The sequence below is a fragment of the Corvus kubaryi genome, unplaced genomic scaffold (genome assembly GCF_017639235.1).
Source record: "Corvus kubaryi isolate FWS band 111438036 unplaced genomic scaffold, C.kubaryi_AGA036_p1.0 37312, whole genome shotgun sequence".
NCBI classification, from domain to species: domain Eukaryota; kingdom Metazoa; phylum Chordata; class Aves; order Passeriformes; family Corvidae; genus Corvus; species Corvus kubaryi.
Window position 1 is genome coordinate 4467002 of NW_024581098.1, and position 16633 is coordinate 4483634.

Consider the following 16633-nt stretch of genomic DNA (forward strand, 5'->3'; position numbering starts at 1 on the left):
GTTACACCAGGCAGATTAAGTAGGTCATCAGTTCCTTTTCCTGCAATCACAGGAATCATATAGTCCCATTTTGTAAATTTTCTAAGCTACATTTGAAAAGCAGTTGGATTTTTGGCCCCCACTACTCCTGTTAGAAAGCTATTACAGAATCCAATTGCTCTGAATAACTAGGAGCCTTATTCTGGTATCCAGTAAAATTTATTCTTTGACTGTCTAAATCACCTTGTTCTCATGCCAAGGCTGGCCTTCAGTTTAATAGTTTTTCCCCTCCTGGAGATTCGTTCCTCTGAAGTATTACAGACAGCACTCCTATCCTCTTTCAGCCTTTGTATTTCTAGGTGCAACAGGTCAAGTTCTTTTTCTCCTGCCATAAGGTAAAACTTTTTGTTCTTCCTGTTGCCATAGTAGCTCTTCTCTGTGCCTGTTCTAGTTTGATTTCATCTCCCTTCCTGTGAAGGACCCAGATTTGGATCCTTCCTGCATTCCCACTCTAGGCTTACTAAACCCTTCTTCTAGCCTGCACTTTACAGTCTTCTACATACGTGGTGTTTGTAGTGAGCATGTGTATGACATGTTGTGCTAGACAGCCAAGGTCCCCAAATTATAGGTTTGTATGACAACAGTGAAGAAGCTGCTGTATAACTAATGAGCACTGAAGTGCCAGTAGCTCTGAAAGATGTAGTGAATACAGCAGCATTAAAACCTAGAAAAAAAAGAAAAATAAATAGAAGTTTAAACTTAGGATCAATATTTATATTATTTTGACTTCCTGCTTTTCAAAATACAAGTAGATTAGTCCATGTCTTAGATGGTGAAACCTAGAGCTTGTTACTGTTTTGCTGCTCTCTGAATTTATAGCTCTTGATGCCTCTTTTTCTAAATTGTCTGTGTAGACTAAAGGAATCCAGATAGGAACCAAGAGCAAAGCCTCACTTTACTAAGCTCAGTGGCAGGATGGCCAGTTGCCCTTACAGTATGGGGATCTCACCCTTTGTCTGGAGATGGTGCTGAGATGGTCATGTCTTTGAGTGATGCTCAGCATGGTCCTTGTTAGGCACCCTGCTGGATTAGAAAGGAAATGCTGCATTACTCATCAGTCTTCTGCTTTACCCTCCTCATATAGAACGTGCTTATAACATAGCGAGGAAATCAGTTTACTTCCAGAGCGGTCAGCATGGTTTCTTTCTCTGTTTTCTTGTAGAACATGATCTTAAATTATTATAAATACAAATTCTAGCTGTGTTGTTATTCTTCTCTCCAGTCTTGATGGTCTATTTACACATGCTGAAGTAAGTGTGGAATGAAGCAGGCAAAGCAAGCCAATCCTGCAGAGGCTTGTCTGATGCAAAAATATTCACCTTGTAGAATGCCCAGTGACCATTTATAGAACTGTGACATACGCAGTTAGGTTATTCTGCTGGCCTGTGAAGCCTCTAATTCAATTTTTTAGTCACACATACATAAACAAAGGTTTCTGTTTTCAAAATGCTCATCTATTGAAGTCTCAGGTGTTACAGGAAATTGCCATGCACTCTCTTGCTTCAGTTTTCTTGCTTTGATGTCAATCTGCATGTAAAATAAGGTGAAATCTTAATATTGTGAAGACATGAACACAGTTCTTGGGCTTGACAGCAGGGAGAAGCTAGTTAGGTGGTGTATGTTGCTCATGCTTCATATTTTAGCTAACACACTTGGAATAAAACTCTTAAGAGTGTATTCCCCCTTCGATGCACATCTGTAATTCCTTCTAACTTACACTGAAAGTACATGGTAGAATAAACCATCTAGTGCAAACACTGCATACCCCATGCTGATGGCTTATGCAGCTCCTGGTTATTTGCACAAAGGGTTTTTGCCATGTTCCACACAGAGATGATGTGAGGAGAAAGAAAAACATGTGTTCTCCCTTTAATTTTTTTACCTGACACAAAATATTCGAGTCACAAAAATACCGTGGGGATGCCTCTTTTGGGCAGTAATTTTATTTAGTGCTGTGATTTATTGTGGCTGTGAAAATACCACAGCGTGTATAAGGAAATTTAAATACACATTTTCAAGATCTTATTACAAAGACCAAGAATAATCGCTATCTGCTTTTACTGCTAGTGACTGCTAATTCAAACCTTGCAGTGCCCTATTTGTTGAATTATTACTGTACACATAGCATAATCATACATTGTTGTAAAATGGGGATCCCTTCATAAAAGGTGTCAACTTGTGAACTATATGTAATATATATTACAATCATGATGTTAAATACATGAAACAAACAGCTGAGTGTCAAAATAATCTATCTTTACAGGGAAGCACAGTACAAACTTTGTTAGCCGATACGATCCCAGGTTTAACAGCTGGATACAACTTCCACCCATGCAAGAGAGGTAAAAACCTGCTATGTTTTTCAATTTCTGTTTTCTCATCCTAGGAGCAGCTGAGGTTTGGCTTGGTTCTGGGAGTAAGGAGGCCTGTAGAAGCACCTAAAATACAGATAAAACTGCAGCATGCAGTTGTGTCCCATTTGTCTCCTAATTTTTAAAACTTTCCAAATTCAGAACTCCAGATGCCAAGTCCTGCAGTGCTAATTCATGCAAAATAGCCATGGACTTCATGCAATTACTGGTTGCCTGAGTACGGTCTGAAGGATTTTCCTGAAGTCTCCGTAGTGTCCTGTCATGTTCCCTGACTGAAGTGTCATGATGAGTTTGCAGTAAACAAGCAGTAATTATAGTCAGATATCTTAGAGGGAACTGAAATCTTCACATGTTGACTCCATCCTGTTTCACCACACCAGCTATGAAAAGCTCTCCTGAACATGTCTCCACTTGTCAGAGGACTCTTAATCCTAGGTGGTCTTTGAGTGAAGTTGCTGTCAGTAAATCCATATTAGAGTAGCTCATGTTTTAATCTTGCTGTGAACCAAAAAGCAAAGATGGACGTGGACTTGAGCAATGACTCGTAAAGATGACGTAAACTTAAGTGTGGGTCCCAAATCCTACCCTGGTAGGAAAAAAATCCCATAAACCTGAACTGAATGATGCATGTTTCGTAAGATGAATCTCAAAGGCAGAAGATCCAAAGTTACAATGTTCTTTGAAGAAAATATTCAGTGTCCATCCTTCAGTTCAACACCCATCTTCTCATGGATCCCATGTACAAAAGATCTCACAGTGTCTCCCTCAAATGCTTTCTTTATTCTATATTAGTATTACAGTTTTTTGTTGACTGTCTACAGTATTCAGGTGTCTGGCAGTCATAAATTTATTTAATTCAGTGCAGCCTTGTGATTCAAGGTGTGTCTTATGAGATGCTTGGAAATACGGCTGTCTTTTCAAATTTCCAGGGGTAAAATGTCAGTCTGCAGAATTTTTGAAGGACCTTTGTTCAAGGTTCAGTTGGATTGACCTAAGTCGCTGCTTTGGCAGCACCCAGCCTTCTCCCTCATTCCCACCAGCACTGTCGAATACCCTTCATGGCTGTGATCGTTTAAAACAGAGGGACACCTTCCCCTCTGGTTCAGCTTCCTAGACTGAGTCGCTGCCATCTTAGGTGTTGGCATGGGGGAGACAGGAGGTGAGCATCAGATTGGGCATCACTGTGCCAGTCATCCTTGCTGAGCTGGGAGACTGACTAGGAGACTGACTGATGTTTGTATGGAGCCTGGACCTCTTCTGTGGAGCCTAATCTGAGTCTTAATTAGGCCCTCTGGGTATCTCCAAGCAAAATTCCTGAGGGGCATTGGCGGCTGGCTGAGCAGTTGGCTTTATTTGGCTGACAAACTACAGAAAGCAGAAGTAGGCCGCTGAGGGTTGGAGAAAGGAGGCAGTAGGAATTTTTCCACCTCCACATTGGCCAGTTGTGTTTCCCTGGAAAACTGTGTGGCAGGTGACTGGCCTTGTGCTCCGGTGGGAGCTGCTGCCTTCAGCCAAGAGGTAGAAACTCAGCTGTGCCTTGTGCTCCGGCCCGTAATAAACTGTAATGCATGAACACCACAGCTCCTTACGGAGGTACTGAAATACAGTGGTCCACTCCTACGTAGTTTCTTCTGTAAGGGGCTCTGCTATGACAACGTTAATTGTCACCTCTTTTCTTCAGGATACATAGCTCATGGGCTTGCCCGTTGTTTTTCTTTAAAGGCTCCTAAGCATTAGGGCTGTTGTTGGAAAACAGGGATTTTAAAATCTCTTTCTAAAATGTTTTTGATGGTTTGTTTATTCAGTCCTAATGACTTCCTCAGAGTTGTTGCAGCTTTCAGAGGTATGGACTGGCCCAGTTTGTAGAAGATCATACGAACAAGAGAGAGCTTTTATGCAGTTTTCTTTCCCAGCTCCTTTAGTGAGATAAAGTTCCCATTAAAGTCAACAGGCTATTTTCCCCCTGCTAGGAGTACAGGGTCATGCCCTGTCTCTGCTGGCATAATGCAGGCACCATTGACAAGACAGACTGTTTAATGGGTTTTTCTGAGTCATTATGGTCCATCAAGTCAAAACCTACTTAGGAATTTTAGTCTGAGAATAATTGGCTGGATAGACTATAATAGCTCCTTTGAAATGACTGCCAGGTAAATGTGGGACTCGTTCACAGGCAGTATATTCTCAGGTCGAAAATCCGTATGAAATATTTGATAAGTAAACTTTTATCTCACATGCCAAAATCCATATCTGATTGATTTTACTGTATGAGCTATAAAGAAAAGTCTAATCCCATTATGGATTCAATGTCACCAGTGTATTTTCTTTAGAGCCAAGTTTGGTTTCTTTTCATTTGAAGAACATCTCAAAAACAGATGCTTTTGAAAAGCATGTACAATTCCAGGATTTTATTGTTCAGAGAACCAGCAAGTGACTCATAAGCTTTGGAAAAACATATCTGCCTGATGATGCCATAACAACAGGAAGGTTTTTGGAGAGCAGTTCAGTTAGACTATGATGGCTACTGAAGGAGCAGTCTTTGTAGCAGTTGTATTTGAACTTGTGGTCTGATCCTCAGCTGGATATCTCAGTCAGAACTGTTGCATCTTGCCAGCTCAACACAGAGCTTTTCAAGGTGTTTGGAACAAAACAACATTTAAAACAACTTGCTTTTTCTTATATTCGGAGTTAAAAGTTTTTGTTTGAAGACCACCAAAAAGCATGGCATTGTACCAGGTTCTGAAGAAGTGCAAGTGGAAGTGGGAAGTGAGCAGGTCAGTGTACTCTCTGAGGCTGAGTGAGCTGAGAAAAGGCACAGAAAAAGAGATGAAACAATTTCACATTTTATTTTTGTCTGTGACTTTAGTAATAGTAATGTCAGCCCCTCTTAAGATTATTTATTTTTTAAAAAGCGAAGCATGCACTCTATAAGTGACTCTGAAATCAGGTCCAGATATTGCGACAATCAGTAACAGCATTGGTAACTTTAAACCTCAGACTGGTAGTTCTGTTTGGTGTTTCAGGGCATAAATTCATCATGTGTGAAAATCACAAGGAAAATCTTCCCTTTTATATGTGTATACTTGAAAGAAGAAGTTGGTTGAGTTGATGGTTGGGTGAAGGGGTGTGAAGGAAAAGCATTTCAGAGACCAGTGAACATCGAGTATTTTCAAATCCTGAAGAAAATCACAAAATAATTATTATCCATATTCAGATCCTGAGGTACATTCTAGTTATCTAATTAGAATGGATAGTGTCTTCCCAGTATTGAGGAGAAAGTTGTCATGCAAAGATTGCTGTATTATAGTTTAATCTGAATCATATTTTACAGCAGTTTAAAAGTCATCACTTGACAGCATGCCTTTGCACACTGTAACAGCATGCCCTTACTCACTGTATCACTGAAAACGAAAAAAACCCAAAAAGCTTAAAATATTTCTGACAGAAGCTACTGAGTGCATGTTCACATCCGAGCAGAAGAGTGAAGTATGCTGATGCTTTCATTTTTGCTCCTTATAGTGACACTGTGTGGATGAAACCAGGAGTACATGTACAGAATACTGTCAGTGAAATCCTGGTTAAGAGAATAATGCATGCAAGTTGTGTCTACCTCTGTTTATTAAACCTGAACTAAAAAAAAAGAAAGGCAAAACATGCTGAGAGCAGTTTGTTAATGGGTTCACCAGAGAAGGTGCGCAAGGACAGACGAGTGGATATGGGAGCACTGACAAGAGGCACCCTGTGGGTTTGTGCCTTGTGGCTGCTGGACACAGGAGGGTTGAAAAATGTGTACCTGCCTTTGCAGGCTCTCTCATGTCTAATAGGAGGTGACCTTTGCAGCTTTTCCTACTTTTGGGGCAACTGTGGGCTGTGTTGCCTCAGGCCCATCACATATTCTCAGAAAGCTTATATGCACTTGATTGCCTGTAACACCTATAGCCTCTGTCAAATTGGAGTGAAATCAGTCACAGGCTTTTTTTTAAGAGACAACAGTAGGCAGACATGGGTACATGTACAGTGTAATCAAATTAGCTCTGTTTCCATAGAATATCAGGCTAAAAATATAGATGCACAATTTGCTGCCCGACCATGCAGAGCAAAATATGCCATCAGCTTCTATCTGCCCACTGACAGATATTAAAATTAAATGTTTTTTTCTAATTCATCAGTTGATCTGGAGACACTTGCCAGTATTCCTGTCCTCCTGTTTCCATGGTTTTTTTCAGAAGTCTTCCCTGTGGTGGAGTCCCAGCCCCACTCAGCAAGGGGTGCTGTCCCACACAGTCCAAGTTGCCCATGTGCAGGCAAGGTGATAGCAAAGTGAACAGGAGGTGCTCAGTGACCCTGGCTGGTGAGGAGCCCTGTCAGGTGTGCACCAAATCCAAAAAGTAAGGTCAGAAACAGGCAGTGGTGCATCAAATCTGTTCCCTGAACACCCAGCCAGCCCTGCTGTTTCCATGGCTGTATCTCTTGGTGTCTGCCTCACTTCTCTTCCAACTTACAAACCACCAGCCAGTCTCAAGATGCTTTTAACAAAGAGGGAGATTTCTCCAGAATGTTAAAGGATGCTACAAACTTCGTGAAAATAGGTAGCTGTGCAAAAGAGCAAGAACTTATTCCTGCCTTCACTGAAGGAAATGCTCCTGAACATGCCTGGCCAGATGTCAGGTTTAGGGACAGGGCACACCAGACTTGGCTAGTTCAGCTGGTCATGGGATGGCTCTCGGGAAGCCTGGGGAGGAGTTGGACATACCAAAGCTGTTCATTGAGGATGCTGAGCTCTGTGTGTACCACTGCTCATCCAAATGCTTTACAGTGGTCTGCAGGTTCAAGTCCCTGATGGTGCAGGTGACCATCAAGCCCCCAAGATTTACTGCATGATTCAGGACTGAGATATGCAGCTGCTCCCAGATTCAAATTAAAGCGCCTGGGCAGGAACCAGAGTGCATTGAATCAGCCACAGAGCAGGGTTTGGCAAGCTACAGCCACACTCCAGAGTGCCTGCTTTGCAGGAGTTGTCAGAGCTACACTTTGCTGTACCTGGCCTGCCTGCTTATTTCTGGTCTCCCACGTCATTCTGGTTTCACCCAGGAGAAAACTTTATGTTGGGGACTGGCAACTCTTGTCATTCAGTATTTTGTACAGATCTTCATCCTAGCCCAGCTGTGCTCTTCTGCAATTTTCTTTCTCATGTTATTGCAGCTTAAAATTAAAGGTCTCTACTCCAGAAAACCTTCCTGCTGTTGAATGATCCAGGGAGCTTTCCCTGAGAGTGGATTACACCAACCAAGGTCTCTCAAAATCGTCTACTGCTCAATTTTTACTTCAGCAACAAACACTCAGCAATAATTTTGGAGTCACGAGGAAGACAAACTAATATATGCCCAACAGTCCTGGCCAGAAAAATTAATTCTTTAAGTGCACACCTGAGTTGCATGTAAAAGCAGACAGGTGGCTAAAAGTTATCTCAGGGTTAGCTGAATGGAGACAGACCTCTTTTGAGTTAAAGGGTGGAGATGTAGTGTTGTGGCTAGCGTAAGGAAAGTTGTTCTATTTGCAGTACTGCAGAAGGAAGAAAAAAATGATAATTGAAGAAAAATTTTGATGATGTGGTTCTCTTAGTAAATTGGGAACAATGACCCTTGAAGGACCATAAAGAAAGTGAATGTCAAGATAATTTATTATTGTTACATTATCTACCTCATTTTTCACTTTGTCTTACTGAGTTGTTATATCCCTTACAGGGTAATGCCCCAAACATTAATGAGCACCTTTTTATCTTTCACGGGTGTGAAAAAGCAACAAACAGCTCTGAAAAGGGGTATTTCCTGGCAGTTTTATGTGTGCCTAATTGTTTTGACACAAAAAAATGAAGTATTTTTTGATGTGGAATGTGTTTGATTAGTGAAGCAGCCACAGTCTCTAGGACAGCTGTAAGCGTGTGAAGCTCCTGGACACTTCTCTCTGATGTAACATTTGAAGGAGCAGCTCTCTTAGTTCAGGGAGTCAGCTGGAGAGGGGGAAAAAAATGTTTGACATGGCTAATTGGTTTGTTGTTGACTTGTTGGGTTCTGTTCTGCCCTGTCCCCCAGGAGAGCCAGTTTCTACGCCTGCCGCCTTGACAAGAACTTGTATGTCATCGGTGGAAGAAACGAAACTGGCTACTTGTCCAGCGTTGAGTGCTACAACCTGGAGACAAACGAGTGGCGTTACGTGTCTTCGTTACCACAGCCCTTGGCAGCCCATGCAGGAGCTGTTCACAATGGCAAGATATATATTTCAGGCCAGTGTCTTGTATAATTCCTGTTATATGACAAGAAAACCAACCCAAAACCACCATAAAAGAACCCAAAAAATCCGCAGAACCCCAAAACCAGAGAGCTGAATTCCTGCTGCAGCTCAATGTCTTTATGGATATTAATTAACTGATGTGTATTTACTTTGCAGGAGGTGTTCACAATGGAGAATATGTCCCCTGGCTGTACTGCTATGACCCTGTGATGGACGTCTGGGCCCGAAAACAGGACATGAACACAAAACGAGCAATCCACACTTTGGCTGTAATGAATGACCGACTGTATGCAATTGGAGGAAACCATCTGAAAGGTCACATTTTTAATAGCAAAAAAGTACCCAGTGTCCCACATCTCTGATAAAGAATATTTTTGTAAGACAGTCACTGTTAAATACATTAAAAACCAAGCAACACAATTTAACAGGACACTTGAGCCAGCAATTTTAAAAACATTTTATGCAAATTATTTTAAAATTATAACAGTACATTAAATATATGAGTAATGAATGTATTAGATAATAAAAATGGGAGCTTCCATTACTCAAAGGCATGGACAATTTGTCATTACCAAGAATTCAATGAAACAAACAGATTATTCTTTGACCCGAAAGTACCAGCAATATTTTCCTCTTTAAATCATTTTCCAAAATGTGCAGTTAAAGAGAGCTTTATTCAGAGCAACACACAAAAACAAGCTCCTGATTTAATGAAGAGAAAAAAAAAGGAAACTTCCAGCCATTAAATATTAGGACTAGGCTCTTTAAATCCCTTTTTAGTATTAAATGTAGCTTGTTTATTACAATTCTTTTTAGAGGTCTCTTGTTTTCATCTTTCAAAATGGTCTCATATTAAAATAACTATTGCTTAGGCATCTGGTATTTTTATCTTAATACCTATATGTCATTGCTGTTAAAGATGCTTCTTAATCCAGCCACTTAGACAAAAAGCACACCTCCTGCTCCTTTGTCCCATGATAATATTTAATAGTTTATATTAACTTTTTTTCTTCTTTCTCCTTTAAAGTTTAAAATGAAAAAAATAAAAGACTCCCAACAACAAAAGAGAAAATCATAATAGAGAAGAAAAAGTGAAAAAATACGTTAAGTGCCAGTAAGACCAGGTCATGTCTGACTCTGGTACCCAGGGCCTACTGTAAAGCCACAGGCTGCTTTTGGAGGTCTGAGTGTCTGTGGAGCATGCAGGGGACCAAGTCCCAGCTGTAGATTTTCCCTGATAAGTAGTACTGGTGCATAAACCCCTGCAGGCAGGTTCAGGGCTGCTGTGCCTCTGCTCCCCTGCCCCCCTCTGTGATGGGTGTTCATGGACTGGACCTTGTAAGGTGAAGAGGGCAAAAGCTGCTTGCACATGAACACCTGAAAATTTTGTAGGTTTCAGTGCTTCACAGTGTTGGCTTTTCCTCCTACAAAACTAAAACCTTGCACAGCTCTCCTCTAGCTAAAGCACATGCTTTGGTTTGCAGAGGCTTGAGTTGCTTCTATTCTGCCACCTTTTTTTTTTTTTTTTTCACACAGTTTCACCTACTTCTAATAAGCCTTGCATTTTTGCCTCTACAGCTGTTGCCCCGGGTGCCTTTGTAACGTTTGAACTGCTCACTGTTGTGAGAGGTGTTTAACATCCAGGCTGTCTGGTAAAAGGACTTCTTGGAAAAAAATGGTTTCACCTGTACAGTGAAACAAAAGGAAGAACTGCAAGGACAGAGAGGAGGGAGGGGACTGAAGTGTGGATGAAACGTTTCAAATTCTCCAGGGGCAGGGAATAGCAGGGCTCCATGGCAAAGCCCTCCTTTGTGAAGCTGGAACTGTGTAGTAGTGTTAGCAGTGCCTTTACCACATCACAGCTAATCATGTGCATACTGCAGTTTGTTACAGAGCTTTTGGTGGGCTCTGGGTGCACAGCAGTGGCCTTTTTATGGCCCCTTGAAAACCTTACAGCAGCAAAGAATTATTTCATATTATTATGAATTATTTCATATTATTTCATATTAATTCCAGACATAAATAATATTCTAGCAAGCAGCTTCCTTGTGAAGTGCCGATATCATCAAATGCCCTTTTTGCAGAAATAATACCGTTTGCTGTCATACCTTGAAGAGAAGACAGAAGGGTTAAGTAAAGCACCTCACATTATTAAGAAAGTCACAATTTTACTGCAGTGCTCTGATAGAGAAGGTAGATTGAGGTAGGGAATTGCCTAAATATTGGAGCAGGAACCGGGATTCCTGCGTTCCATGTCTGTGTTCAGCTCACTTAATTCATATTCATTGACAGAGCTTGAGAATCTTGAGCTGAGACCCCTCTGCCTTTTGGTGATCAAACAGCAGCAGTTGCTTGGACATTTTTTGGCCTACCAGGGAAGGATGGGACCACCGTTTTTGTGGTTACGTTTTTTGTTGCCTTAAAGACTTCACCCCAGCTGTGTGCTTTAGGGTATACCTTAAATCAGCTGGAAAATTGCAACTGGTCCTGCACATCATGTCCATCATGCTAAGCACTTTGTCCCTCTAGAACCAAGTGGTATCGGTTGTCTAAGCTCTCCCTGGACTTGTTAGACATTGATTTCTGAGAAAAATTCAACCTGTTCATTTTTGAATAGATTAGATCTGCCAACTTTTGAGGAAGACTGCCAGGACAGTCTCTTCCTACGTGTTCAAACTTGTATTAGCACTGAGAGACAAGGAAGAATTTTGCTTGAATCTGCTTGCATCACTGATAAGTTATTACTGAGTGTTTCCTGATATGGTCAGGTTTTCTATGGATTCCTGATTTGTAGAAGACTAATGGTAAAAGCCTTGAACAGATTTATTTGATCTGAAGTAATGAAGCATTAATGTTACAGAAGTTGGGTTAGATGTATATGAAGATATTGTCTAGAAAAATGTTTAACAATTATAATTGTAGTATTGTAACTGTAATTTAATAAATTTAACAGTAAACCAAGTAATAAAACAATATGTCATAACACATATTCTCTTTTCTCAATGCCCTCATCCAGGTTTCTCCCATCTCGACGTAATGCTTGTGGAATGCTACGATCCAAAAGGTGACCAGTGGAATATCCTCCAGACTCCTATTCTGGAGGGTCGCAGTGGCCCTGGCTGTGCAGTCCTGGATGACAGTATTTACCTTGTAGGAGGCTACAGCTGGAGTATGGTGTGTACCAGCGTTCTACAACCAACTTTTTATTCCTTCTGAGTTCTTGTGGCCAGTCCATATAATATGCAGATGGGATGGAGAGGAGATGAGAGGGGAAGTAGCTGCAGGGGAAGGTTCGGGTTGGTTTTCAGCTTGTGGAGAACATGGAGTGTTTTTTCACCTTTGTGCTTTCTATTTAGGTAAGTTATTATTAGACTGTATTCACAAATATGGAGTAATTTAAAAATCAGAAGGAATTTTGGAAAAGTAATTGATGGGACTGTATGCTTAGAGCTCTGCTTATGAGGAGTCTGATTTTCAGAGGCTGGGTGCTGAAAGACAGAACCAAACCTCTTGAAGAGCTTCTAAGTTAGAGTCACCATGGGTCGTTTTCAAATATCTTTGGAGCTGACGTGTGACTTGGATTTTACCAAAGCCACATTTAATATGACATTTTGTTCTACTACAGGGAGCCTACAAATCTTCTACTATTTGCTACAGTCCTGAGAAAGGGACTTGGACAGAACTGGAAGGAGACGTTGCGGAGCCCCTTGCAGGACCTGCCTGTTCGACTGTGGTATTGCCGGCCTGCGTTCCCTACAACAAGTGATGGGCCAGGAGCACTGACACGAACACTGAGTGCATTTGGGAAAATAATGACGGGTGACGTAAATATTTTATTAGAACAGAATTCCTGTTAAAACAAAGCTACCATAATTGACCCCTCATTCCATGTTTATGCTTTAGGAGCAAACTAAAAGAAAAGAAAAACCAAGTGTTGTCCCATCTCAGATAGGTGCTGGTGTCTTACGAAGCACAGACTGCCATTTCAGACTGATTTAAACTTTTCCTGCTGCAGAGACACTCCTCACGTCAAATTTAACTTAAAAAAAAAATGATGGCTAACTGTTCAAATACAGCCTGAAGAGACAAGATCAGTATTGTGCATTGTATCTACCTGCATGTGATCTGTGTTGAAGTCATGAGGATGTTGTTTTCATGAATGCTTCAGAATTCAGATAGTGAAAAGCTCACACTGCATTGCAGAATTGTCTCCTCCTCTGTAATCCTAACCTACAACTACTTCATATGCTCTGCAAGCAACACAGCATCAGAAGATTATAAAAGGTAAAGAAATATCATTCAGTTTTTGCACAGCTTGGCAACTAATACACTCTGCCTTCAAAGTCCCCATGTGCAAGTGCAGCAGAAAGCAGACTACAATGAAAGCTATGCTTTACAGAGCACTTCTTGCAATAGCAGCTTAGGGATTAGGATCAAATTCTTCTAATCACAGTTGTGTAAAGTCAGAGTCATTTCACTGAAATCACATGGAATGACTGTTTCTGCATTAGTATAACAGAATTTGGATCCTACAGCTTAAAATCTGGCTTTGTAAAGTAAGTTATTTCTATGACCACTTAATGAAGCACCAGAGACCTTACTTCCTTTTCACTAACCTGTTAGGTATCAGTATCTGTGCTAGTTCTTTCCAAAGACAAGAAGACTGCATTTAATCACAAATTTATTGCTTTGGACTCTGAAATGCTTATGCACATTTTTGGAGAGACACTGGTAAGTAGTTAAAGTAGTCCTGTGTGGTTAATCTTAAGATGCACTCTGAGAGAGTTTTACTATTGATCCAAAGTAATATAAGGCTAGACTTTCCACTGCCTTATAGCCTGTGTAATTATTTACACTTTGCAAAGCGAGTTCAGAATGCCCCCATACGGGACCAGTGGCACTTAGGGCTTGCTTCATGAAGTCATAGTTGCTTGCACAAATCAGACTGTCTACATGTTAAGCTTATGTCTTTCTGTCCTGGCTTTGCAAAAGCAGTGACAAAATCTGAGCCTGATTCTTCACTACCTTCACTACCAGACATAATCATCTGCAGCTCATTAAAGTATGTGCATAATTCTGCCACTGTGGTTTACTAGTGCTGCATCCATTACTCTCAGGACCATCCTCTTCACTGGTGTAAACTGACATCGCTCCATTGAAGCCAATGGATGTACTTTATGTCAGCTAAGTATCTGGCCTTTAATCTGCCTAGCTGTAGCTGGCTGCCCCAGATAAAAGGCAAAGGACACTCAGATCCTGCATTTTCAGCCTTGCACATACCTTTCACAACAGGACTTAATGCTAGTGCATTAAGCAAGGAGCAGGCAGCTGCTGGAGGTTGGTTCTGCTGCAGAGGCAATAGATGGGAGAAAGACTTCATTATTTGCTTTGCAAAATAGAAAAAGGGTAACTGTACACAGAAATTACACTATATATTGATGCTTGAGAGCAATATAAATAAAGGAGAGCAAATATCATGGGACTGCTTCTCTCTGGCATCAGTCCAGTTTTATCGCAACTCCCTTGCTTGCAGCAGAATTACACAACTTGTAAAATTGGAGTAATGCAGTAAAGACTTATACCACACGTATGCAATAATCCAGTTGATGAGGTAGCTGCACGCCTGGAAAAAATGTTTAAACAAAATAATTATCTGAAGATGCTAATATTTGAATGTGCCCTTGGGGAGTTTTCCAGTGAGCATCACAAAGGAGCTCATAAAGGTGGAGTGTATATCCTGAAACTCAATCCATTTCTCCTATATAGTGCAATCTTAGTTGGTTTTGTATTTATTTATATTGTTCAGATCCAAGGGATCCCTTGTAAAATATATTTGGTGCAATCATGACTTTTTTTTCCTTTCCTGTTGAAAGTATATAAATATAAATATATATAAAGAAGGAAACTGTTAAGATACTAAATGAAGAAACCTTGTATGACATTTAAAAGGTCTGCCACTGAACACTGACTGTCACCTGTCTCTACTAAAATGTACCATTTTTAAAGGATACTTCTTGTCCTTTTAAATGGTTCCTTTTTTTTATCAAGATAATGCAAAGATTTATGAGGACTGTCTAAATCTTTCTGTCTTTCAGGAAGGCATGACCAGGGAAAAAGTGCTAACTAAATAAGTCACACAAAGAGTGTAAATTTTGTACAGTACTAGACTGTGTAAATGAAGCTTGCTTGTAGGGGGGAAACTTTAAATAAAACTTTATGTACTAATTCAACTGTCTGCCATATTCCTACTTATAAAGTGTATGTATAAATAATATCTACATTAAATTCTTTGGAACTTTTTTTATCATGTAGATGTGTGAACTTCCTTTATTTTGTGGTGTAATATAAGAACCTCATTGTTTTCCAAGTGTCACTACTCAGTGCTTGTCAGGGCAGTGACCGCAGTAAAACACGGGTCTGTAGTGAGTTGGTCTTCCCCCGAAAGAAGGGAAAGGTGCTGCCTGGGAAAGCAGCACCTTTTTCCATCAGGGAAAGCTCCACCCTTGTGCCTGCTGTGACTGGAGAAGCCACTGCATGCCTGTGAAATGCCTCTGCCATGCGCTGCTCCCTCTGTTCCTCTGTCCCACGGTAAGGTAAGTGAAAAGGACACTGCTTTGTTAAGCCCAGTCTTGCTCTGGGGAATTTAGTGCTTGTTGTGGCAACTTCATACCTCTTAAAAATGTTCCTCCTGTGGCAACTGACCCTTCTAACTATGGGTATTTCAGTTCTTGGAGGCAAAGTGCTGGCATGGGCATGCAGTAGAGGAGTTGGGACAAGAGGTATTGCCAGGCTGAGAAGACAAGGTAAAAGCAGGAGGTTCTACCAGGAAGCAGAGGCATTATAAGTGCCAGTTACTATTCATGCATTGTTTGTTCATGCCTACCAACCTTTGTCAGGGACCAGAACCTGCCTATGCAAACCAGGGGGGTGCACTGAGCAAACTGGCCCCCGTGCTTACAGCAGGTGTGGGCTGTACTGGAGGGTGGCTGTGGGCACAATGAAAGAGGGTTCTGATGGGAGGGAATCAATCCTGTTCAGACCTTTGGAGGAATGGAGAAGTGAGCCAGCAGCAACTATGGTAAGATAGCACAGTGAATAGGATTGTTTCATTAATGAGTTTATTTCAGCAGAAGAAGGAAGGGAAATTTATGCATATTGTTTTTAAGTAATGTGGGAGAAGGATGAAGAGGAGAAACCGGAAGCAGTGGGCAGAGATATGATTTAGAAAGGAAGGGAACATAGTAAGAAAGAAGAGTTAAGAATGAAAGGAAAAAATAGAAAACAAGACTGTGAGAGGAGAAGGTGGGAATTTTTTGAGGACCAAGAGCACAGAAAAAATCAGGACTAATGAGGAAAGCAAAGATGGTTTCTGAGAAGCATATATCAGAGCAAGGCTGGAAAAAATCAGAGGAAAGGCAGTACAAAGGGCAGAAGAGAAATGTAAGAAAATTCAATAGAAGACAACATGAGACAAACATGAAAAGAACTAAGTAAGCCCTTGGGTGGTGGTATTCAGCTAATAATTTTCAGTGGTCTAGCTGTCAAGCAGAAGGATAAATTAGCAGAGTACTTAGGTGTTGCAGTGTTCAAGCTTTAATGCACAGACTTCAGCACAACAAAACCTGTCAAAGAGATGCCCAGTGACACCTCTGTGCAGGGCCTGGGCTGTGGCCAGCACTTAGCCACAGCCAGCACCTGTGATGCAGGAGGGGAGCTGATGCTGGTGGTGGGAAGCACAAGAAGAGCAGATGAGTCACAATTCCTGGTCCCAGCTGCATTGGAGGGATTCTCTGATGAGAGTCATGTTTGGCACCTGGACACATGGACTGTTCCATAGTTCTCTCCTGTCCTTCCTGCCAAACCTTCATCTTCTCCATTTTTCCTTCAGCATGACAAACTTGCCTAAGTACTTTTGCAGAGTGGGGCCTGGAAAA

At 41.1% G+C, this 16633-nt stretch overlaps 1 protein-coding gene across 1 annotated transcript in view; it reads left to right on the plus strand.

The window, feature by feature from the left end:
- KLHL14 (kelch like family member 14) overlaps positions 1–15010 on the plus strand; it is a 59604-nt gene extending 44594 nt beyond the window's left edge. The window contains 5 exon segments of the mRNA XM_042029091.1: positions 2303–2381; positions 8501–8691; positions 8856–9014; positions 11716–11873; positions 12325–15010. Of these exon segments, the coding sequence (XP_041885025.1) occupies positions 2303–2381; positions 8501–8691; positions 8856–9014; positions 11716–11873; positions 12325–12465 (728 nt within the window). The 3' untranslated portion in view covers positions 12466–15010.
- The last annotated feature ends 1623 nt before the right edge of the window (positions 15011–16633 follow it).